Source organism: Fimicolochytrium jonesii (genome assembly GCF_025526975.1).
Source record: "Fimicolochytrium jonesii strain JEL569 chromosome Unknown EV422scaffold_26, whole genome shotgun sequence".
NCBI classification, from domain to species: Eukaryota; Fungi; Chytridiomycota; class Chytridiomycetes; order Spizellomycetales; family Powellomycetaceae; genus Fimicolochytrium; species Fimicolochytrium jonesii.
In genome coordinates, this window is record NW_026515693.1 from 427,136 (window position 1) to 448,011 (window position 20,876).

A 20,876-nucleotide genomic window follows, 5' to 3' on the forward strand; every position below is an offset into this window, starting at 1 on the left:
AAACGTCACTGAAGAAACAGATCGAGTTCACGCGAGCGCCGCTAGGACGATCGAAAGGCACGTTTCATACGGGTGTCAAAGCCGAGGTGTTGGCGGAGCATCTGCGCGAAGCATGCAAACTTGCTCCTGAGAAAGATTACCCAAACTGCAATCACCGCCTCTCGAATGCGTTGTGTCTATTATCGAATCGCCCATGGGAACGTCAAAGCCGACCCAGCCGAAGGACACATCAATCGTAAATCTGCTTCGGAAGAAAGCTCTTCGACACCTGGAAATCGAAATCCGTACAAAATGGGCCTTTTCGGCAACGGATCTGCGGAACGTCGGACGGCTGCTCGAAAACAACGAGGAGCTCAAGTCGCTCACTCTCAAAGCGGGCTATTTGTCCACAGCCGACGCGAAAGATAGCAGAAAAGTTTGCCAAAGGCCAGGACACCAGCAAACTCGAATATCTTGATATGCAGGTGAACCTTAGTGATGACCTTAGACGATTTGATAACGTGGTGTCTCGAACATCACGTTATCGAATCGCCCATGGGAACGTCAAAGCCGACCCAGCCGAAGGACACATCAATCGTAAATGTCACAAACTTCTTCATTTGAAGCTGAACTGCGAGTCGGGTCTCTAGCAGAGGCCAACAAGAAGGACAAAAGTGCTATGCACGGATTCTTCGAAACGTCACTGAAGAAACAGATCGAGTTCACGCGAGCGCCGCTAGGACGATCGAAAGGCACGTTTCATACGGGTGTCAAAGCCGAGGTGTTGGCGGAGCATCTGCGCGAAGCATGCAAACTTGCTCCTGAGAAAGATTACCCAAACTGCAATCACCGCCTCTCGAATGCGTTGTGTCTATCGGTGTCGCTACTTATCAGAGCACCTCATAGTCGGCGTATTGACCGTCGTAGCCATCCCCTATACTGTACGTGAACAATGTACTGTTAGACCTCTTAGAAAGCGACCTTTCCAAGTTGGAGTGAGGCCTATATCGCATCCAGCACTATACAAGTGCAAACACAACAAGAAGTGGATGAGAAGGGGATGAGAAGGGGATGAGTCGGAGTTAGGGGAAGCAACCCACCGGCCGTCACACACTGCGACGCTACTGCAACCTGGCGGATGAGGATGAGGATGAGCAGTGGGTCCTTACCTCCCAGTGCCCAGAAAGGGAGTTTCTAGCTGGTCGGGAGACAAGACGGATTCGTGTCTGCAAGCGGCATCAAGATCTAGATCAAGAGCCCATCATGGTGAACAGGGACATCCAAGGAGGTGCCAACTTCCGTTACCTCCTCTACACATGTGCGCGATATAACGGGTTCAGACCAGACATGAACCGTCAGCGTTGGGAACCCAATCCTTATCCCCTCTGGTTGGGATATCAACCCCCGGCCCCAATGGCATCCTTCCTTCCCCTCGTAAGTTCTCCCGAGTTCACCATCATCCCCCATAGTTTTTAGATGGCGCCTCTTACAGGGTGCATCACCTTTCGAGTTTGGCCGTGATACTGTACTTCTCCGCCCCTCATATGGTACCTCTCTGTGTCTCTCTTTACGGAAGAAACTGTCAAAACTGTCAAAAAGCCTCCAAACGCCTTCCCCCTGCTCTTGCTCTCTCGAGACTCGACGCAGAGCATTGCAAGTCTACCCTAACATTGCCCGACGTCTCTCTAATTGTGGTCCTGAACGGCTCCTTGTCTAGCGAACTCGACTCATACTGAACCGACCAAAGCACCTTTCTGCGAACAGTGGTCGTCCTTCAGGTCTCACCATCCCCGTCCTCATCCAAAACCTCTGTCTGTGAAAGTCGACGAAAGCTCTCAGTAAAGAGGCAGGGTTCTGCTGCCACCCTACCTTCTGCCTGTCGATACTCGCTCGCTATCCTCCTGCGAACGGGGTTCTTTCGACCCGTTGCTCTGAGACGATGGTAGGGTCGTCCGTTCCTCATTTCACAGACGCGTCGGTTTGACCTTCTTTAGCCCAAGTTCCCACGCACTCTTACACTCACTCTGTATATGAATCTCATAGGCCACAGCAGCTTTCCGCCGTCATGTGGTAGAGCGCAGGGATCAGGACCTTCGCCGAAAAGAGTTTGAGCGGGAGGACCTCGTGAGCAAGTTGAACAGCGATGCGGTTTTCCGAAGCAACTTGGACTCCGACGACAGGGTGGACGGAAAGAGACGGTTGAGGATACAGCGGATAAGGGAGGAGGAGCAGAAGACGTATGAGCAGCTTATGGAGGTACGAGGCTGAAGATGGATCAGCGTCAGTCGGGAGTGATGTGCGGGCCTCTAAGGAAGGGATCATCAATCTGACCATCTACGCGTACGCAATAGGCGGCACATAAACGTGCCCACCGAGAAATAACACGCGAAAGGGAAGAAAAAGATAAACAGGAGTCGGAGCGGCTAGAAACTCAACGCATTCGCGATGAGAAGCTGCGCCAAGCTATCCGCGAGAACAGCGTCGAGCTCCGCGAGTTGGAGAAGAAGCTCAATTACGCGTACATGAACAAAGAGCGGTCCTTGCAGGTGCAGGAAAAGGCGCTGCAGGATCAGATTTCCAAGGCAAGGGAAGCGGAGCTGATTGCTGAGATGAATGAGCGGCTGGAGAAGCAAAAGCAACTGGAGCTGGAAAGGGATCACCAGGAATATCTCAAGAGTCTGGACTACAGCAAAGCGTTGAACGACCAGCTGTTAGAGCAGGAGGCGAGGAAAGAAGCGGAGTTCGAGCAGTTCTTGAAGGAAAAGGAAATGGTCGACCAGATCGTCAGGAAGATCCTGGATGAGGACGCAAGGTGCGTCTGCTAGATTTGTCTGCTTACGAGGATTTTGGAGTTTGGGGTTCAATGCACTGAAACTCACAAAACAATAAAACAGGGAGGCCGAGCGCCGCTTGGAGAAGCAAGCTGAGACGAAGCAGTTCATTGAAAAGTTTATTGTGGAGCGGGAGCAATGGCGTCGGGAAGAGTCTGCACGACAGGAAGCCGAGAACCGCAAAATCGAGGCATACGCGCGCGACCAAGCTGCGAGGGCACAGGCTCAGCAGGATGTCAAGAAACATCGCGACGAGGAGAGGACTGTTATTTACGACAGGGTATGTGCCACATGGAATATCTTTCCTGCATGCGAAACATATATCTTGAGTACTTACAACGGTATGACATGTTGACAGCTTGCAGCAGAAATGGATCAACGAGAGAAGGCAAAAGCCGAGTTGGAGCAGCTCCGCATCGACTTGTACGAAGAAGAGCAGGAAGAAGAGTCGCGGCGTCGGGATCAGGTACATTACCGTGGATATACGGTCCAGGACCAAGAAGCAGATGTTGAGCTCAGCTTTACCAAACTTGTTGCTGTAGGAACGCCTGCAAAACCGTATTCGCAAAAGACTGGAGCTCATTGACGCATACCGTAACCAAATGCTAGAGAAGCGCTTCCGCGCGATTCAAGAGCAGGAGGAGGAGGATGTTGTGCGTCGGAAGGTGAGTTTCTTTGGAAGTCCTCTCTGTACGTAAATGTTCCAAGGCAATGAGCTCACGATGAGACATCCCCAAGATGATGGACCGCTACGCCGAGGAAGAAAAGCTCGAACAGCTCAATGCGCAGAAGCGGCGCATGAAACAAATGGAGCACCGCCGCGCCGTGGACGCCATCCTCGCCGAGCGGCGCTTGCTGCTCCAAAAGGAACGCGAGATTGCCGAGATGGAGCTTGCCCGCGAGAAGGAGATCGACGATTACAGGCAGCAGGTCGTCGAGCAGGAACGACAGAGACTGCTGCGCGAGCATGCTGTCAAGCTTCTGGGGCATTTGCCAAAGGTACGTGGTGGGGAGGAATTCCAGGTTTCCGGTCGGCTTTCTTTCCGTCGATCGTTACTGTTGGGGCGCAATCTCACTATCCCCTCTCCCTTCCTATCCTCTCTGCAAATACGAATCACGCAGGGCGTTCTCCGCGACCAAAAAGACCTCGACCTCTTCGACGAAGAGTTCCGGAGAAAATTTGGCAACATCAAGCTGGACGACCCGCGCGACGCTTGAAAAAGACGGGAGGAGGCGGAAAGGGGGGGGGGGGGGGGGGGGCGGGGGGCGAGGGGGAGCCAAGGGCGTTTGAGGGGAGCCACCGACACCATGACGCCCTCCCGCCTGTGCGGCGCTTTTTTGCATTGTGTCCTTCATTTTTGGGAAAGTGTAATCGACTGTGGACACACTACCAATCCTTTGTGTGTATACCATTCATATAACAAATGTCATTACATGTATTGCAAGTACTAGCTTTGACAGGTGACGTTGTTGCTTGTTGATACGCCCGCCGGAGATACCATTGACACCAAGTAAGAGTTCAAGATGAACCGTTAAGGACCGTTTTGAGCGAGTAGAACGAGGACGGCGAAGCATTTCCAGCAGGAGAAGCGTGGGCAGAGCCATGCTCTCAAAAGCCCAGTTCTTCCTGGGCGACCACTCTGGCGTCCTCCTCTGGGTCCCGTTCCACATATGTTGCTCTCTTTCATTGACGTCAATGTCACGTCGGGAAGTGGGTAGTTGTTGTCCACGACCTTGCGGCACCTCCTGCGGGGTGAGGGCTGCGTCAAATGCCTTGTCGAAAACGGAGCGGACGTACGCCCGCTGGACTCCATCGAGGCCCAGTAGAGTCTCGACTCGCGGAACAGCCTTTTCGAGCAGCAGCGGTCTGATGTTGGGGGGGATCGTCGGGGAATCTCCTGCCGGCTGCTGGCGGGGGACGTCCGGCTCGGGGACAACGACAGTGGGAACTTGCCATCTTGCGGGGGTTAGTGTGAGGATGGTGAAGAGTCTGAGATGAACGTTATGGAAGGAGGTTTACTGATCCTGAGGAAGAGGCAAGAAGAGAAAGAAAGGGGCAACACATGCACCAAGTATTCATAGATGCCGCGGATTTGCGACTGACAGCTGATAGGGAATCCGACAGCGCGTAAGTTGGACCTGGGAATTGTGCACTGTGGAGGCAAGGGCAACTGACCTGAATGCGCCCCATAACTGATACCCCATACACCTGTCATGGTCCGTTTCTGGCAGCTTCAGTCGTTTCCGATGCAACTGACAGAAATTCGACAGCGCGCGATGAGCCTCCCAACGATTGAATGCGGCAAGGTCAATTAAGAACGAGTATAAAAGCGGCAGCCGCACACTTACGCTATCGACAGGGCCTCGATTCCTTTTGTTTCTTGTTTTGGTTCAATACCGTCGGTAGAGGCGGGCGTCCAAAGAGCGGTCCCATCCCATGACACATCCGCATCCGCAGCTTCTAGATCTAGACCTCGGACGCGCAGTTGCAAACGTACAGCATCGATGTTTATCTAGGCGCAACACTGTCGAGAGGACGAACATTCTGAGCGGCAGAATCCAGTGAACGCTGCTCTCCGCCTCTCCGCCAGCGAAAATATTGTCGTGAAGCCGCAAGTGCACAGATCTCGACCAACGGAAGTGTACGTAGCAAGGCGGGACGACATCAGCGCCTTCGTGGGTCCCCTCGCTCACCTCACCACCACCTCACCCGCACCCCCAACGCCCAACCAAGCATGTCCGCAAACCTAACCACCTGCCTCGCCCTCCCCGAAACCCAACTGCTCCTCCAACGCACTGCCCTCTCCGCATCGGTCAGCACCGCCCAACGCGTCTTCTACGTCCTCGGGCCCACCGGCATCATCACCGGCTGCGCGATCCCCATCATCGCCTACAACCTCCTCATCTGCGCCAAACGGCTCCTGCATCTCCACCCCACCCCGGCGCGAGTCTGTGCAGGGCCGCGGGCGTACGCGCTCCTGTGTGGGTTCCTCGCCCTGGCGTGCACGTCCGGAGCCCTCGTGAAGATCCTCGTGGTCTACGACAACCGCACGAAGATCGGCATCGGCGTCGGCGTGTGGGGCTACGTCGGCGCCCTCGTCGCGCTCAACATCGCTGGCACGCTCCGGTTCGCGGTCCCGCTGGCGCAGTGGTGGCAGAAACGCGTGCTGTATACCGCGACGGCGGTCGTGGTCACGGTGCTGGCGGCGGGGACGGTGGTCCTGGTTGGGTTGGAGTTGACCGCGTATGAGGGCCCCCTGGCGGATTTCCAGTTTTCGCTGAACATGTCGTTGATCAATATCTTCTTGCCGGCTTATTACGGCATTTCCGGGTTGGTTTGTTTTAGTTACGAGGTATTGTAGACGTGATGTTGTGTTATGTGTGGGTTCTGCAAAACAAACGCGGAAAATGTCTAATCCCCCCCCCTCCCCTCTCTCTCTTTCCGCAATCCCGATTGACGCCTCCTCATCGCACAGCTCTACAAAACCCGCGAACCCTCCTCGTTCCTCTCCACGCACACGTCCCGCCTCAAATCCCTCGAGTTCGCCAACCACATCCTCATGCTCACCAACCTCTTCCTCATCCTCGCCTACTTCGCCTGCCTGCACGCCGTCAAGAACGACAGGAGGTTCGAGTCCACGGGCGCGATGATCTTCGCAACCTGCTGGCTGGCGATCGAGAATGGGTTTGAGAATGTGAGCGAGGTCGTGTTTGAGGGGACGAAGGCCGCGGGTCGAGATGTGGTGGGGGACCCGGGCGTGGTGGGTGGGGGGGTGAGGTTTGTGCTGCCGGCGGGGATGGAGACGGACATGAGGGCGGTGCAGGGGGATGGGAGCGCTGACGAGGGGGGTGACGATGGCGACGCGGGTGGGAGGAGGGGCAGCACCGGGACGACGTTGGTGACGGGAGGTGTGAAGGCTTCGGCTTCCGTGACGTCGCCGTCGCCGTCATTCTCGGATAGGTTCGAACTGGCGGATATGCCGCACCGCCGCATGTCTGGGGTGAATCACAATCAGACGAATACCAAGAACGGTACGACACCCACATATGCGCCACCACGACGGCCGTCAACTAGCCCGTTGACTACGATGTCGGGCCCCGAACAATCCCCAAAGGTGCCAGCGTCGTCGCGGCGGTCGCGGAGGCCGGGCGCGGGGTTAGATGGGGTGGACGGACGAGGGGATGATGGCGAATCTGGCCTATGATCTCAGTTCCTTTTGAGGGCCGCATGTGCGCATAGAGCGGCTCTTTTGCAGGGTGATGTCCCTACTATGTACATATACCTACACGTATACGGAAAGAACGTGGCTAGAATTGTAGTCCCAATGCCAGGCCGCTCACGAAGGAGTGAGAATGCGAGGGATAATATACATTTCACAAGGGCGGCGTGAGAAGGTACAAAGAGGGTAAATATTAGATGGGTTGGAACTTCCCAACGGTGAAAACTATATGGCGGGAAGGCGAGGGACTAGGATAGGTTGACTATGACGAAGTAGGGATGGGAGTTAAAGAGGGGAGTTTGGGCGGCGCCGCAATTTTCCGGAGCTTTGGTAAGGGGATTTGCCGTTGAAAACCGATTGTTTTACCCTCCACAGCGAATCAAAAAAACAACACTCCCAATAAAAACCCAACAAATGCGACCGCAACCACCAACGCCGCGCTCATGCCCTGCTCCGCTTGCGTGTGTGCAATCGCCAAACCGCCCGCCGCGGGTCCTCTCGACGCCGAACTCGACGAGGTAATCTCACGACGCTGACGGAGCGCGTTGAGACGGTCGATTTCCTGTTTGTAGCCCTCGCACGCTGCTTGTAGGGTTTTGATTTTTTCGCGGCCGAGGTGGAGCTCGTGGAGGAGGGCGGGGTCGGGTTCGGGAAGGGCTTGTTTTGGGGGGTGGGGGGTCGGCGTGGGTGGGGAGATGGGGCCGGTTGGGGGGGTGGTGGGTTTTTGTCCTTGGGGGTGAGCGGGGAAGGCGGATGGGGTTTGTGCCGGTAGCGCAGGTAGGGCTGCTGCTGGCAGTTGTGATGACGGCGTCGGCTCGGCAAACTCCGTAGTGACATCCCGCCCAGAAACGGCTGGGGTTCCAACACCCGCGTTCAGCTCCCCATCGCTGCTCGACACCCTATTCGCACTCGCATTCGAAAACACCGTCTCCTTCCTCCCCACAGCAATCTCCTCCTCCTCGTGAATAACCGCATGTCCCGCCCCCGGCGACGTGATAGGCGCAAACACACACCGCAGCTTCTTCTCAATCAACACCTGCGCCGCAGCCTCCGGGCTCGTCTTCTTCAACGACTCGGCCTGGCTCCATAGATCCGCGAGCCGAGCGACCAGGTCGTCCCCTTCGAGGGTCATGACGTCCGAGGGGACTTTGATCCCCTGCACGAGGAATTTGTCGCGGTTCTTGGTGGTGACGCTGAGGTCATCTTTTGTGGGTTGGAGGAGGACTTGGACTTCGACGACGCCGCCGGCGGGGATGCGGCCGCTGTTGGGTCGCACGCAGTATTGTTTGGGGGCTGGAAGTGGGAAACCAGGAGGACGAGTCAGTAAGTGGATGGATGAGTGGGATTGGGTGGAAAGACTGACGAACTCCCCATCCTGCCATGGGAATGATTGCCGCCCGGAAGATTCCTCTCTCCCCTGCCCTTCTCTAGGACAGCTACTAAAATAACAGTCTGAAACCCACCAGTAGTCTTGATCTTAAACGCAACAGCCGCGGTTGGATGGACGTTCGAGACGGTGAGCGTCCTCCTGACCGTTGTGGTGAAAGGCGGCGAGAAGGTCAGGTCCTTTTCCGGGTACACCGTCAGCGACGGCTCTGCTGCTGCGTCCATTGGTGGTTCTATCGTTACTGGGAGTGTTGCGAGTGAGAGATGGTATGGCCTTCCGGTTGTTCCAGTTGGTCGTGGGAATGGGAAGCAGGCCGCTTAAAAATCCGGGAGGCCGCCCGTGAGAGAACAGGCGCGTCTTTCTCAGCCTGACCCCCAGGGAGGACTGCCTACATGTATGTACACCCCAACACGATACTCACGCCGTCTGCAACGCTTGGCTGTAGCTTTTCCTACGGGTATCTCTGTTCGGTGCTGTATATTGGGAGTGCAGTCGGATAACCAGGGGCCCCAGGACGACTCCGCGAGACTCAATAGTCACAAATGTGAGGTTCATAGGGCGATGTCCCTCCATACTATTCCGTCCATGTCCTACGGCTCTACGAAATTGGAGATGACGAGTTCACCCTCCCCATGGGGAACCTGGAACCCCTCCCAATACGTATCCAAAGTCTTGTCATCAATCACCCACGCCGCATCAGCATCAAACCTCTCCCGTCCCCGTTTCTCCAACCGCTCCCGCAAAACGTCTTTAGGCACACTAAGATGCACCACCAACGCCCTCCCGCCGCACTCCTCAATCACCCCCCGATAACGCTCCCTATCCCGCTTTTCCCAAAAACTGTAATCCAGAACCACATTCCTTCCCTCCTTCAGCAGCTCCACCAACCGCACATCCAGCGCGGCTTCAGCCTTGTCTTGCAACGACTCGTATTCCGCCGGGGTGTAATCGATCCCATAACGACCGTAGTGGGTCCAGATGTGGTCGTCGATGGACAGGCGGGTGAATGTGTCTGGGAAGGCGGACAAGATGCTTTTGGCGGTGGTTGTTTTGCCTGACCCGGCGATGCCGCACATCATGATGACCAAGGGGGGGTTATCGCGGGCCGTCAGATGACTCGTGATGCGACTAGCAAGTTCTGCATTGAGCTCCATGTTTGAGAATGTGCCCAACGCCAGAGTCGTCGCACTGGATTGCCAGAGGAGGAAGCAGTCGGTACCACTAGATGAGGATTAGGTTTTCTCGCCGAAATTGGAGGTTGTTGTCGAGACTCTATCGGAAGAAGGTTAACTGCCATACCGTTACGTCCTCCACTCCACTCGAGGGTCCTCTGTGGGTCGGGATATGCGTCCCCGCAGAGAAGTTCTACGACGTATATGCACAGTAGATGGCGGGTTGGACGGAGAAGCACCGACGAAAGAGATGGAATATGTGCGTCAAAAAGGGGAACGGATTAAAGTAAGCCATCCGGTCACGTGGCCGGAGTCTCGTTCATTTCGCCCAACGTAGCCCAACGTGCGAGATGCGGAGGTGTTCCCCCAGACCTTCGCCATAACCCGTCTCTCGCTCTGCTCTCGTGGGGCATCTTGCTCCCTGTTGGTCGCATAAGCATCCTCATACTCCTACGGAACAGTCGGAAGAAATGGGAGCAGCCGCTTCGGGCCCGAAACCCGCAACTCCTCAACCCGTGTCATCACCAACACCAACACCTCCACCGCCATCGGTCATACCACCATCACCGCCAAGTACGCCCACCGCCACCGCAGTCTCCATCCCACCACCATCGCCTCACCAAGTATCGCTGGACGAGCGGAAATGTCGTGATGCGGCCATTTTTATCGGCGCGTCCGTCGCTCTTTTCGGTGAGTATTTCATCTACTTTGCTCTAATATAATTCCGATGTTGGGGGCGCTTCGGTACCCGGGGCATGCATTCTGCTCCTCTGCTTGCATTTCCTTAATCCCTTCCACCATCAGGTTTTGCGATCACTGTGTTCAGAAAGGTAAACATCCCCCCAGATGCTTCCTTTACCCTCCTGCATTTCCACATCTCTCCCGTCCATCAACGCCCCATAACGCCTAAAACATCATTTCGCTTCTCCCAACAGCGCGGCAAATCAGGCCTCCCACTCATCCAACGCAGCCCGCGCGGCGTGTTCATGGTCTCCATCGTGACGACATTAGGCGGGTACGCGGCGTACGACCTGGCGTATAGGAGCTGCAGAGAGCGGGCGGTGAAGAAGCCGGCGTCGGATAAGACTGTGGCTGTCATTAGTTGAGCTTGATTGGAGGGATGGTGGTACCCCCGTTCGTCTTTTTTTGGGAAGCATTGTCAACGGGATCAGATACGTTTTGGCACGGCGCTGTTTGGAGCGAGAATTATCAAATGCATTCCACTATTTCTGCATTGCAAGTCTGCTTCGCGGTGTTCTTCTGTGGGAAACTGTGGCTTAGGCTTGGGCTTAGAGAAGTACCAGAGACGGAATACGGGATATGCTGCGGGCCCAATGTACGGGCCCTTGGTAGCATTATAGGGTTTCTTGCAGGCTAAGCAGCATCTGGGACGTTTGGATACTGGCGCCAATGCTTTCTGATGTTGGATCGAGATCCGGGGCTTCGCGCTTCCAAAAAGGCGCGCCGGTGTGGGAGAAAAGGGCGAAGGAACAAACGCGTTTCGGGAGATCTTCGAGACGAGAGACTTCTGATGGGAGAAGAGCTCTGATGAGGCTGGACAAAAGAACGTCGAGATGGCCTATACGACTCCTTTACCCCACTCTCCATTATGAAACGGAGGTGAATGCATTCTCGAAGGGCCAGAATCCCCCCATTTTTCTTTTTGGGCCCGTTTGAGAGGGCTGGTACCACATCGGCGCTGGGGCGAAGGGAGGACGCAAAAAAGCATATGCGACGAGATGAAGGATAAACTCTGTGAGGCAGAAGGGTGTGAAACAAAGGCCCTTGTGGGCACACTACCGTAGGAGAGTCGGGAGAGGCCAAAGCGTATGGGGCTTGCACGACGGGAGGGAAGACGGGCGTGAGAGAGGGAGGAGCGCGGCTTCTTCACAGGGAGGGCCCCATTATTCGCCCCCTCAACAACGACAACAGCCCCCTCCACAACCCACAGGCACAACAACCACACTTACTCGGCAACCATACGGGCAGCCCCCTTCCTTCTCACCCACTCTTTCCCTGCTCACAGCCCTCCTCCCCAGAAAAGAGACAGAGCAGGGGACTCAACTTTCAACCGTGGCTTATCCCAGCACCCTCCGCCACAACGCACACTCTCACGACAATGTCCGCTACCCCCCACAACCCCCTCCACCGCAAATCCTCAACGCCATCCTTCACAGGAACAGGAATAGCGCCCGCTGCCGGAGCGGGTGATCACCCGCACACTGAATCATATGCACATACGCAACATACGAACCACACCAACCATACGAGCGACCAGCCGAGCAGGCAGTTTTTGACTGCCCAGAAATTGAAGGTGACGGGGGCCAAGGTTTGGGCTTGTGATCGATGTGAGTTGGATGAACTGGCGGTGTATAGGGTCGGGGGGAGGGGAGGGGAGGCGGAATGGGATGAATGTGAAGAATTGCGGAGTTCGGCGAGCGATGGTGTTCCTGGCGAGCATTCGTGGCTTTCGCCGAGCGAGTGAGCGAACCTCAGTCGTGGTTCTTGATCACCTTCGCCCAACATCCTTGTCGCCGGCGGAGCGAGCAGACGATCGTTTTGTCACTGAATCGTATCCTAATCCACATTCGTCCCATCTTTCCATTAGGCTATAGGTTAAAGAACAAATGCGACTCGCAACGACCTTCTTGCGCTGTGTGCAAAAAGGGCAATCACGAGTGCACGTACGAGCGCAAAGCAGCAAAGGCAAAGACGCTATCCCCAGCTCCCGATGATCCGAATGCGGCGGCAACGCAACTACCGCCGCGGCTGCGACCGGGGGCGAAGAGTGAAAGGGGCAGTGGGAGTGTGAATAGTGTGAATAGTTTTATGAATGGAGCTGTGCAGATGTTTCAGACGAGCATGTTGCCGGATCCGATGTTGGCTCAGCCTGTCGTTGTGTGAGTTATTTGACTGCAAAGGACCAGGGATTCACCCATGAGCGATCTTAAGGCTAAAGTCCCTCTCGTTCGTCAGTCCCACAAACACACCCTACATGGAACTACTCCAAACCCGCCTTTATGAAGTCGAAGAAGCCGCCCGCAGCATGAGCGCCCCGGAACGCGAACCTCTCCTCTACCAACTCGAAAACACAATGCACACCATGAACGTCCACCACCCGCACCCACAACAACAACAACCCCCATCCCTCACAACCCCACCCTACGCCTACCCCGAATTCCTCGGCCCAACCGGCCTCCCCCCACCACCCTCGACCTACCAAACCTCCGAAGACCCCGTCCCCCAACGCATCGTCTCAAACATCTACTCGGCCCTCCCCTCCGAATCCTCCCTCTTCTCCTCCGACGTCATCCTCTACCTCGTCCACACCTTTTTCCGCGAGATCGCACCCGCGTGGTATCCCAACCCCATCCACGAGGCGACGTTCATGGCCGCCTTCAACGAGCAGTCTCCACTTTTGATTTTTGCGATGTGTGCCGCGGCGGCGAGACGGAGCGATCACCCGATTACGCGCGCGTATGTCGCGAGCAAACGCGTACCGCTGTATCAGGCCGGTGAACCGTATTTGATGAAGGCGAAGGGAATGATTACGAGGTTTAGGGGCCCGCCGACCTTTGAGACGGTGGTGGCGTTGGTCACGATGGGGGTTGCTGCTGGAGGTATGGGAAATTGCGGGGACGTCTTGCACTTGTACAGCTTCGCTAACATTTTGTACTTTCGCACTTTTCTGTAGCAATGGGAGATGTAGACCTTTCTGTGCAGCTGATGACGATGGGGATACAGACTGCGCTCAACTTACGGCTGGATACAGATCCGGACCAGGAGGAGGTGCATGGGCGGATGACGTGGCTGCAGAAGGAATCTCGGAGGAGGCTTTGGTGGACACTGTGCATGGTATGAGTCCTACATTCTTCTAACATTCGTATGACATTCGAAATTGCTCATACTCCCTCGGGAATCTCTTCTAGTACGACCGCCAACCGAAACCCGGCCTAGAAACAGTCGCTGCACAAAACGTCCCGCCCATGATCGGCGACGCCTCCCTCTCCTCCCCCGACCAATTCTGCTTCAACGGCGTCTGCACTAGCCCCTCCACCAACCCTCCCGTCCCGGACCAGCTCTGGCTTTCCGTCACCGACCAATACGGCGAACCCAACCCCTCAACCTTTCAATTCGGCCTCGACGTGGATTTCGGCGCCTTATCCGGTCGACTCGCGAAAGTGTTTTACAAGATCCAGAACTTCCATCAGAGTCTGCATGGGTGTCCGGACCCCTCGGCGCTCACCATGCATTCCTTGCCGTTTCCGGTCCCCTGCGTCACGTCCCCCTGCGTAAAACCGGACCCAGCCGCCGCGCAAACGACGGAAAATCTGCTCGCGGTCGAACTCCAAGCGATCATGGGCTCGCTACCGGACTGGGCGCGCGACATCGACGACTACAAGGAGTTTTCCCCGGATATCACGTCACGCACCCCGCCGCCGTGGCAGTTGTTGACCCAGCATATCGTGTACCATGCCCTGAACGTGTGTCTGTTCCTGCCGAGCGTGCTGGCCCATGCGGATGCGTTACGCGGGCTGTATAAATCCACTGACGGGGGACATACGCCAAGTCCGTTCGGATCACCCTCACAGAATGATGCAACCCCACCCCCCCCACCACCAACCCACATAACCCACGCCTACCACCGCTGCCGCTACCACGCGACCAGCATCGCCTCGCACCTCCGTCGCCTGATGTCCCTCAACCCCACCGCGCGCTGGGTCGACTGGTACACGCTGTACCTCGCGTTCCGCTCCGCCCTCGTCTTTGTGGTCGTGCTGAAGACGGAGGTGGATCGCGAGGAACTGGTGCATGCGCGCAGGGATCTGGAGATCCATCTCGCGGTGATGAGGAGTGTGGGCAGGCATTTGTGGTTTGCGAGGTGGATTACGACGTGTGTGGAGGGGATTATTATGGAGGCTTAGGGCGCAAGTTGGGAGAGGGGGGGGGGGGGGGGGGGGGAAGGAGAAGGTGTGGGAAGCGATCGCTCTGAGGCCGTGATCTGATACACGCACGCGAAATCACCATCAGTTTTTTGTACATATATCACCCCCCCGTTCATATTCACGCCCTTTCACACAGGCCCCTGGCGGATGGGAAACAGTCCAAGTGGAACTGGGGATAAAAAGTCACGTGAGCTGGTGAGGGTTTATATACGGGCTTTTGCCATTCCCCGTCATTATGTTCCCCAAGGCACAGGCGTAACCAGAGAGAAAAAACCCTGCATCGGCGTATTCAACGTTGATCGTTTGTTCGTCGTCGTGGCCACCCCCGAAATACACCAAAACACCCACCTCATCCGTTGTCGCTGCTTCAAATACACAAAAGCGCGACAAGCTTGGTAACTCCGAAATAGACCCTGATGTCCTGGCTCGGGGTCTCGACGTCCCCGAACGGGACTCATGCAGCCCTTTGGTATGTATTTTCACTACGGCCGTCCAACCATCCGGCGATACCGCCCTCGTGACTTTTGGGTGGGAGGCGTGATTATGCTTGCTGCTACAAGACAGACACAGCATGAGAGGAAGAGGTCGTGCTGTGGTGGTGGCCGGCAGAAGCAAGGGTCTGTCGAATTGAGGGGGTATGGTCGGGTGTCGGGAACATAAGCTGCGGTCTCAATAGCATAAGAAGATAGCTCTCGTTAGAGCGTTGTCTTGCCACCTTAAAATCCAGGTGCTTTGAATGGAGTCCTCCTTCTTATACGGAGTCGGGAAATACGGGTACGCGCACGAAATATCGGGCCGGTAATATCTGCAAGGTTTGACTACAAAACAATTCAACGGAGTTATCCAATATCACTCTCAACTATTCTTACAAGATTCCTGATCTATCATGTCCTCTGCGACATTAGCGAAGTACGAACCGCGACACTCGGGGTCGTCTTGTCTGAGCTCTCGGTGTCGGGGATATCTCATATTCACTTGTATTCCATATTACATCCCTTACTTCTACTTGATCCAAGACCCGGCCTGGCCACCCAAACTCTCGGTGATACATTACATAAGGAGCCAAGCCTCACTGAAGCCCCGCAAGCCCCACTGGCAGCCCATATATAAAGCTGTCAGTCGAGCGGCCGCTGCGAAAAGCTTCTTACTTTTTTCTTCACTACAATACACTGCTCTCAGCCCTCTCGGAAGGGCCCAATATCGTCTACGTTTCCTCTGACGTTACACTCGGTGTCTGTCAGCACGCCTTGAGAGTCCTGAAAGGAACTAGAAGAGGTCGTCGGGAGTAAAGAAGTAGAAATAGCTCTGTTGTTGATTGGGAGCTGTGTTCTGCGTATCATACAAAGGTCTGGGGAAAGCAGTCGGGTTTTTATACATATTTTTCTAGGCTACGGGATTTTGTCGAAGTCCAAACTCTCTACTATTTGTCTCTAGAGGATTCAGCTACGTCGGGGGCTTTTTCTCTTTTCCTGCGGCGGTCTACGTCGTTTTTCCTTTTTCTATTTGCAATTTCTACGCTGATACAGTCTTATCGCAAATCTTTTCTCGGGGTTTTCTGCAACGTTCGGCGTACACGGCCATCGGAAATTGGTTTTCTCCTTTTGCAGTTGATTTGTTCAGCGTTTCAGGCGTTGTGGGAGCTTCTGGTTGGTTGAGAATCGGGTCGGGAGTGCTTTCAGGTGTGAGATCCTCTCCTACGCCTACATTTTTCGCCTGTCCGTCGTGTCCGAGGACAAAACATTGTTGTGAAGCAAGGTTTCGGTAAAGGCGGTTATATTTGGTAATTGTCGGAGTGTCAGGAACGCGAGTGTGTCGATTTATTGTGGAAAGTTTTGACGGTATTTGTCGTTGTCATATAAAGGTGAATTCATTTATTCGTTGAAGATTCTAGGCGTATAATTGGCGTCAAAATATTATCGAGCAGTTCGAAGCGCACTACTACAGCGCCCCAGTATGCGCGGCCCACACCGGTCCATCTTCTTCTCCCTGCTGATCCTCCTGCTCTCCCTCAGCGCCATCGATACCGTGAACGCAGGTGGGGCTGCAAAACCCACCACCACAAAGACAACTGCTACTAGGACTAAGGCTACAACTACTGCGACGCCGACCACGATTGCGAAGCCGCCCACTGCTACGGGTGGGTCACGCAAGCGAGGCAAGCTCCCCATTGCAAAAGGGTGCCCCAGAGCCCGGCGGAGGAGCTAGGCGAGGAGAAATGGGAGCAGCAGGGAGCGCTTGATGATGAGCGTAATGGCAATGGTGAGCGATGGCAAGGAGAAGAGATGCTCGAGGCAGGCGAGCCACATTGCGCCAAAGGCGCAATGCTTCCTATAATACCTGGTGCTTTGCAAGTCTCAGCGACCGTCAGATCTTCCAGCGAGTGAAGGGAGCTATGCTCTGCCTGCTGCAGCCTCGTCCTATGTCACAACGTTTTGCTGCAAATTCACGGCTTCGAGTCTCGATGGGACAACACTCCTTTTTTTTCATCTATTTCATTCGAATCTCATTTTTGTATTGACAAATTCCGCCACCCCCTTTCTTGTCCCATCCCAGATGCCAGCACCTTCACCGCCCGCCATGTCATCCTCATCCTCACCACCTTTCTTCACATATCCCTCGTAGTTCACCTCTTATTTATTTGACGCCCTCCTCAGGATCTGAGGGAGGTGTCAGGGATATCTCATATTCACTTGTATTTCATATCATATCTCTTTACCTCTACACAATCCGATTCTCGGGCTGGCCACCCGAGCTCTCGGTGATATATTTACGTTACCTTTACATAAGGCTATGAAGCCATGTAAGACACACAAGCCCCACTGGCAGCCCATATATAAAGCTGTCAGTCATGGGGCTGCTGCGAAAGACTGTAACGTCAGAGGAAACGTAGACGATATTGGGCCCTTCCGAGAGGGCTGAGAGCAGTGTATTGTAGTGAAGAAAAAAGTAAGAAGCTTTTCGCAGCGGCCGCTTGACTTCGCAGCGGCCACTCCCCCTCTCTCCTCTCATTTTGCCAATCCTCCCGCAATATCGCCACTCCTCCTCTCTCCTTTCATTTCGCCAATCCCCCCACGGCTTCTCCATAGCCAGCAGCTGTAGCAATGCTCTCTACGCTCGCCACGCCCGCTCTAGGAGCATAGCTGGCGCCCCCCCAGTCCCCTCTTGTTGTTGTTGTTCTCTGATCTGCTGGGTTGTCTATCTATAAATAGCCGGCCTCTCTTCGTCCATTCCCTTCCTCCCCAGCAGATCAACACCAGTTCTTCTCATCTACTGTTCTAGCCCTTGTTTCTTGTTTTGCCAATACAATCTCTTGTCGCCTATCGCTCTCGCTCTGTCTTCTCTTCTTCGCTTCCGCCTCTGTCGTCGAGATCATAACAGAAGACTTGCCGGCTGCTACTGCAGCTGCGTACGCCTTTTGAGGTTGGGTTGTTGAATCCTTAGGCGGCATGGTGCTTTCTAAGGGAGCGGTGACTGGAGACCGTGAGTTCTTCTATCCTGGAACGTCCGCTAGTTGCGGGCGAAGCCAGGGCTCATAAGCACTTAGCAGTAGTCGGCAGAGGAAGCAGATGACTGAGAGAACTCTATGTTGTGTGAGATGTAATACTGTGAAGTATGTATTGTCTAAAGTAGAAAGAGGACCCGAGGTCCGAAGGGGAAGAAAAGAGTGAAGTCCCGTACGCGGAAGCGTGGCGTAAGCGGGAGGGAAGTCACGTGAGGAAATAAACTACGGGAACCCTAACCGGGGACTCGGGAGGATGATACGTCCAACACTCTACGCGTTTGATCTGCACCAGGGACTTAAGCTTTTTGAAGAGGGAGGCTGGTATCCATTGTTTTGAAATAGGAATAAGCGTAATGAAGATTGACCGAGAACGACATTCCTGGGATACTTTTAAATGCTTGTCCGGGGCAGTGCAGTACTTTGATAGTCGGCCTTGGCCACATATGTCATTGATCCGAGTCCCACTTCCCGACGTATGAAGGAGACGATGGCCCCAATACCGTGTCCCATCTTACAGTTCCGTCTGCCCCAACGAGTTCCCAATTGATTGTTCGCTGTCAAATCCGGTCAAAGGTGCTGACGTAATTATATTTCTACGGTCTACGGAACTCCGCTATCAACCTCTTTCGATTTCTTGTTCGACAAGGACTTGCAACCAACCCTCCCCTCCTAACCCTTCAACTTGAGTTTATTCCGGGATAGTATTCAGGAACGCTTTGGACGTCGAGGTGACGTCGGAGTACTGCGTAGGCAATATGTGCCACAAAATCGAAGCATTTCCTCTCTTCCGTGGCTCGGTATTGATAACGTCCAATTTTGTTTCTACTGAGAAGTATTTTACCAAGTATTCAACTAAGTATTTAGGTAAGAAAGTTCAACTAGGAAATAAAACATTGTATCCCATAACGCAATAATGGGGTAGTATTCAGGAACGATTTGAACGTCTTGAAACGGAGTATTCTGGCAATAAGCGGCGCAAAACGAAGCACTTTGTCTGTTCCCTTTGTCAGATGACGACTCGGGATACGGTCCTCCTCAATCACTCACCGGAGGTGTTCACGTCCGTAACCAAGGCAATCCACAAGATAGTGCGCTTCAACGGTCACTCTATCATCGCGTGGATAGACGACTTCCTGAACACGGCGCCCTCCAAAGACGGCTGCTTTCAGGGCGTACTCTTCCTTCTGCGCCTGTCGCAACTGCGTCCTGCCGTCATTCCCGGATAGCAATCAGGATTGATTTGAACGTCTTTGTCTTTCAAATGACGTCGGAGTACTACGCGGGCAGTAAGCGCCGCAAAAACGAAGCACTTCCTCTGTTCCCCTGGTCAGATGAAGACTCGGGATTCCGACCTCCTTGCGGCCTCCCTCCCGCCTCTCCGAAGAGTATAAAAGACCGGCGTGCCAATCTCGGAAGCTGATCTGCCAAGCACCATCGAATACTGTAGTTGGTCAGACATCCTTTCGAAATCGTTTTGCAGTACCCTTAGGGTTAGGGTTAGGGTTAGGGTTAGGGTTAGGGTTACAGGACTGTTCCAGGTTATGGGTTATTTTTGGTGGTCCGGAAAGTGTCAAATTAGGGTTAGGGTTAGGGTTAGGGTAGGGTTAGGGTTAGGGTTAGGGTTAGGGTTAGGGTTAGGGTTAGGGTTAGGGTTAGGGTTAGGGTTAGGGTTAGGGTTAGGGTTAGGGTTAGGGTTAGGGTTAGGGTTAGGGTTAGGGTTAGGGTTAGGGTTAGGGTTAGGGTTAGGGTTAGGGTTAGGGTTAGGGTTAGGGTTAGGGTTAGGGTTAGGGTTAGGGTTAGGGTTAGGGTTAGGGTTAGGGTTAGGGTTAGGGTTAGGGTTAGGGTTAGGGTTAGGGTTAGGGTTAGGGTTAGGGTTAGGGTTAGGGTTAGGGTTAGGGTTAGGGTTAGGGTTAGGGTTAGGGTTAGGGTTAGGGTTAGGGTTAGGGTTAGGGTTAGGGTTAGGGTTAGGGTTAGGGTTAGGGTTAGGGTTAGGGTTAGGGTTAGGGTTAGGGTTAGGGTTAGGGTTAGGGTTAGGGTTAGGGTTAGGGTTAGGGTTAGGGTTAGGGTTAGGGTTAGGGTTAGGGTTAGGGTTAGGGTTAGGGTTAGGGTTAGGGTTAGGGTTAGGGTTAGGGTTACAGGACTGTTCCGGGTTATGGGTTATATTTGGTGGTCCGGAAAGTGTCAAAAATAGGTGCTAGCAATGTTCAGGGGCGTCTTACTGTACTGTACATAAAATTTTGGGGCATGTTTTCCACTCAATGCTCCCGGAAAATCCGTTTTTCAGATTTTTTACTATGAAAATGTGACCAAAACGCATTTTCTGAAACTCTGAGTGGATGGAATTTGCTTAAAGTGGAATATGTCTCAGAAAACATCCCCAAAAACATCTAGGAACCTTCATCTACTCTAGTATTCATCAACTCCTGGCACTTTTTGTTTCCAGGCAATATGGGGGTGTTCTCCAGTTGGCGGCGAATGACTCATTTTGGTTTGCTCTCAATTTGCTACATGTTCAAATCCTTTTGAGGCCCAAATACTTTCTTTTCTTCCACTGCTCCTCCTGATGGTGGAGGATGGCAAATGCCTTTTTGCATTGCAATACATGGATATGACAGGGTGTTTGTCAACCAGCAAATCATGCAAAAAGCATGCAGTGCATGTCCGTTTGCATGCACTATGTCATCCGCACCACCTTGGACACCTGAGGAAAGTTGTGCGGATTTGAAAGATAATATAGTTACGGAAGTGGAACCAGGGAGATTCAATGACTATTGAAGGAGCTATGGCACACGTAAGTCCCCAGGGGTGGGACTTAGAGAATTTTCAAAGATTTTGGTGA

At 54.0% G+C, this 20,876-nt stretch overlaps 6 protein-coding genes across 6 annotated transcripts; 4 read left to right on the top strand and 2 right to left on the bottom strand.

Moving 5' to 3' along the window:
* Positions 1 to 1,611: 1,611 nt before the first annotated feature.
* EV422DRAFT_540831 (tumor suppressor, Mitostatin-domain-containing protein) lies at positions 1,612 to 4,054 on the top strand. Its single transcript, XM_053071159.1, has 8 exons — positions 1,612 to 1,921; positions 2,023 to 2,235; positions 2,331 to 2,791; positions 2,874 to 3,090; positions 3,169 to 3,276; positions 3,353 to 3,475; positions 3,549 to 3,809; positions 3,933 to 4,054. The coding sequence occupies exons 1-8, from the start codon at positions 1,919 to 1,921 to the stop codon at positions 4,026 to 4,028; spliced, it is 1,482 nt and encodes a 493-aa protein (XP_052922723.1). The 5' UTR covers positions 1,612 to 1,918; the 3' UTR covers positions 4,029 to 4,054.
* A 2,117-nt stretch (positions 4,055 to 6,171) lies between these two features.
* Positions 6,172 to 7,101, top strand: EV422DRAFT_540834 (uncharacterized protein). The gene has a single exon (XM_053071160.1). The coding sequence runs from the start codon at positions 6,371 to 6,373 to the stop codon at positions 7,013 to 7,015; it is 645 nt and encodes a 214-aa protein (XP_052922724.1). The 5' UTR covers positions 6,172 to 6,370; the 3' UTR covers positions 7,016 to 7,101.
* Positions 7,102 to 7,212: 111 nt separating this feature from the next.
* EV422DRAFT_215075 (PapD-like protein) lies at positions 7,213 to 8,852 on the bottom strand. The gene is made up of 2 exons (XM_053065418.1): positions 8,494 to 8,852; positions 7,213 to 8,323 (listed from the first exon to the last, which is right to left on the bottom strand). Exons 1-2 carry the CDS (start codon positions 8,639 to 8,641, stop codon positions 7,410 to 7,412), a joined length of 1,062 nt encoding a protein of 353 aa, XP_052922725.1. The 5' UTR covers positions 8,642 to 8,852; the 3' UTR covers positions 7,213 to 7,409.
* Positions 8,853 to 8,859: 7 nt separating this feature from the next.
* On the bottom strand, positions 8,860 to 9,839 carry EV422DRAFT_540836 (AAA domain-containing protein). The gene is made up of 2 exons (XM_053071161.1): positions 9,717 to 9,839; positions 8,860 to 9,638 (listed from the first exon to the last, which is right to left on the bottom strand). The coding sequence occupies exon 2, from the start codon at positions 9,569 to 9,571 to the stop codon at positions 9,008 to 9,010; it is 564 nt and encodes a 187-aa protein (XP_052922726.1). The 5' UTR covers positions 9,572 to 9,638; positions 9,717 to 9,839; the 3' UTR covers positions 8,860 to 9,007.
* Positions 9,840 to 9,928: 89 nt separating this feature from the next.
* On the top strand, positions 9,929 to 10,824 carry EV422DRAFT_540840 (uncharacterized protein). The gene is made up of 2 exons (XM_053071162.1): positions 9,929 to 10,279; positions 10,394 to 10,824. Exons 1-2 carry the CDS (start codon positions 10,060 to 10,062, stop codon positions 10,693 to 10,695), a joined length of 522 nt encoding a protein of 173 aa, XP_052922727.1. The 5' UTR covers positions 9,929 to 10,059; the 3' UTR covers positions 10,696 to 10,824.
* Positions 10,825 to 11,260: 436 nt separating this feature from the next.
* On the top strand, positions 11,261 to 14,531 carry EV422DRAFT_540843 (uncharacterized protein). The gene is made up of 5 exons (XM_053071163.1): positions 11,261 to 11,937; positions 12,198 to 12,489; positions 12,566 to 13,209; positions 13,284 to 13,444; positions 13,519 to 14,531. Exons 1-5 carry the CDS (start codon positions 11,709 to 11,711, stop codon positions 14,512 to 14,514), a joined length of 2,322 nt encoding a protein of 773 aa, XP_052922728.1. The 5' UTR covers positions 11,261 to 11,708; the 3' UTR covers positions 14,515 to 14,531.
* The last annotated feature ends 6,345 nt before the right edge of the window (positions 14,532 to 20,876 follow it).

Coding starts and splice junctions, on each gene's coding strand:
- EV422DRAFT_215075 (XM_053065418.1), bottom strand. CDS start 8,641: ATGGACGCAGCAGCAGAGCCGTCGCTGACGGTGTACCCGGAAAAGGAC. Junction 8,324..8,493: donor GTTTAAGATCAAGACTACTG/GTGGGTTTCAGA, acceptor TCCCACTTCCAG/CCCCCAAACAATACTGCGTG.
- EV422DRAFT_540831 (XM_053071159.1), top strand. Junction 3,476..3,548: donor AGGATGTTGTGCGTCGGAAG/GTGAGTTTCTTT, acceptor GACATCCCCAAG/ATGATGGACCGCTACGCCGA. Junction 3,810..3,932: donor TTCTGGGGCATTTGCCAAAG/GTACGTGGTGGG, acceptor CGAATCACGCAG/GGCGTTCTCCGCGACCAAAA.
- EV422DRAFT_540840 (XM_053071162.1), top strand. CDS start 10,060: ATGGGAGCAGCCGCTTCGGGCCCGAAACCCGCAACTCCTCAACCCGTG. Junction 10,280..10,393: donor CGCGTCCGTCGCTCTTTTCG/GTGAGTATTTCA, acceptor TTCCACCATCAG/GTTTTGCGATCACTGTGTTC.
- EV422DRAFT_540834 (XM_053071160.1), top strand. CDS start 6,371: ATGCTCACCAACCTCTTCCTCATCCTCGCCTACTTCGCCTGCCTGCAC.
- EV422DRAFT_540843 (XM_053071163.1), top strand. CDS start 11,709: ATGTCCGCTACCCCCCACAACCCCCTCCACCGCAAATCCTCAACGCCA. Junction 12,490..12,565: donor TTGGCTCAGCCTGTCGTTGT/GTGAGTTATTTG, acceptor CTCGTTCGTCAG/TCCCACAAACACACCCTACA. Junction 13,445..13,518: donor TTTGGTGGACACTGTGCATG/GTATGAGTCCTA, acceptor AATCTCTTCTAG/TACGACCGCCAACCGAAACC.
- EV422DRAFT_540836 (XM_053071161.1), bottom strand. CDS start 9,571: ATGGAGCTCAATGCAGAACTTGCTAGTCGCATCACGAGTCATCTGACG.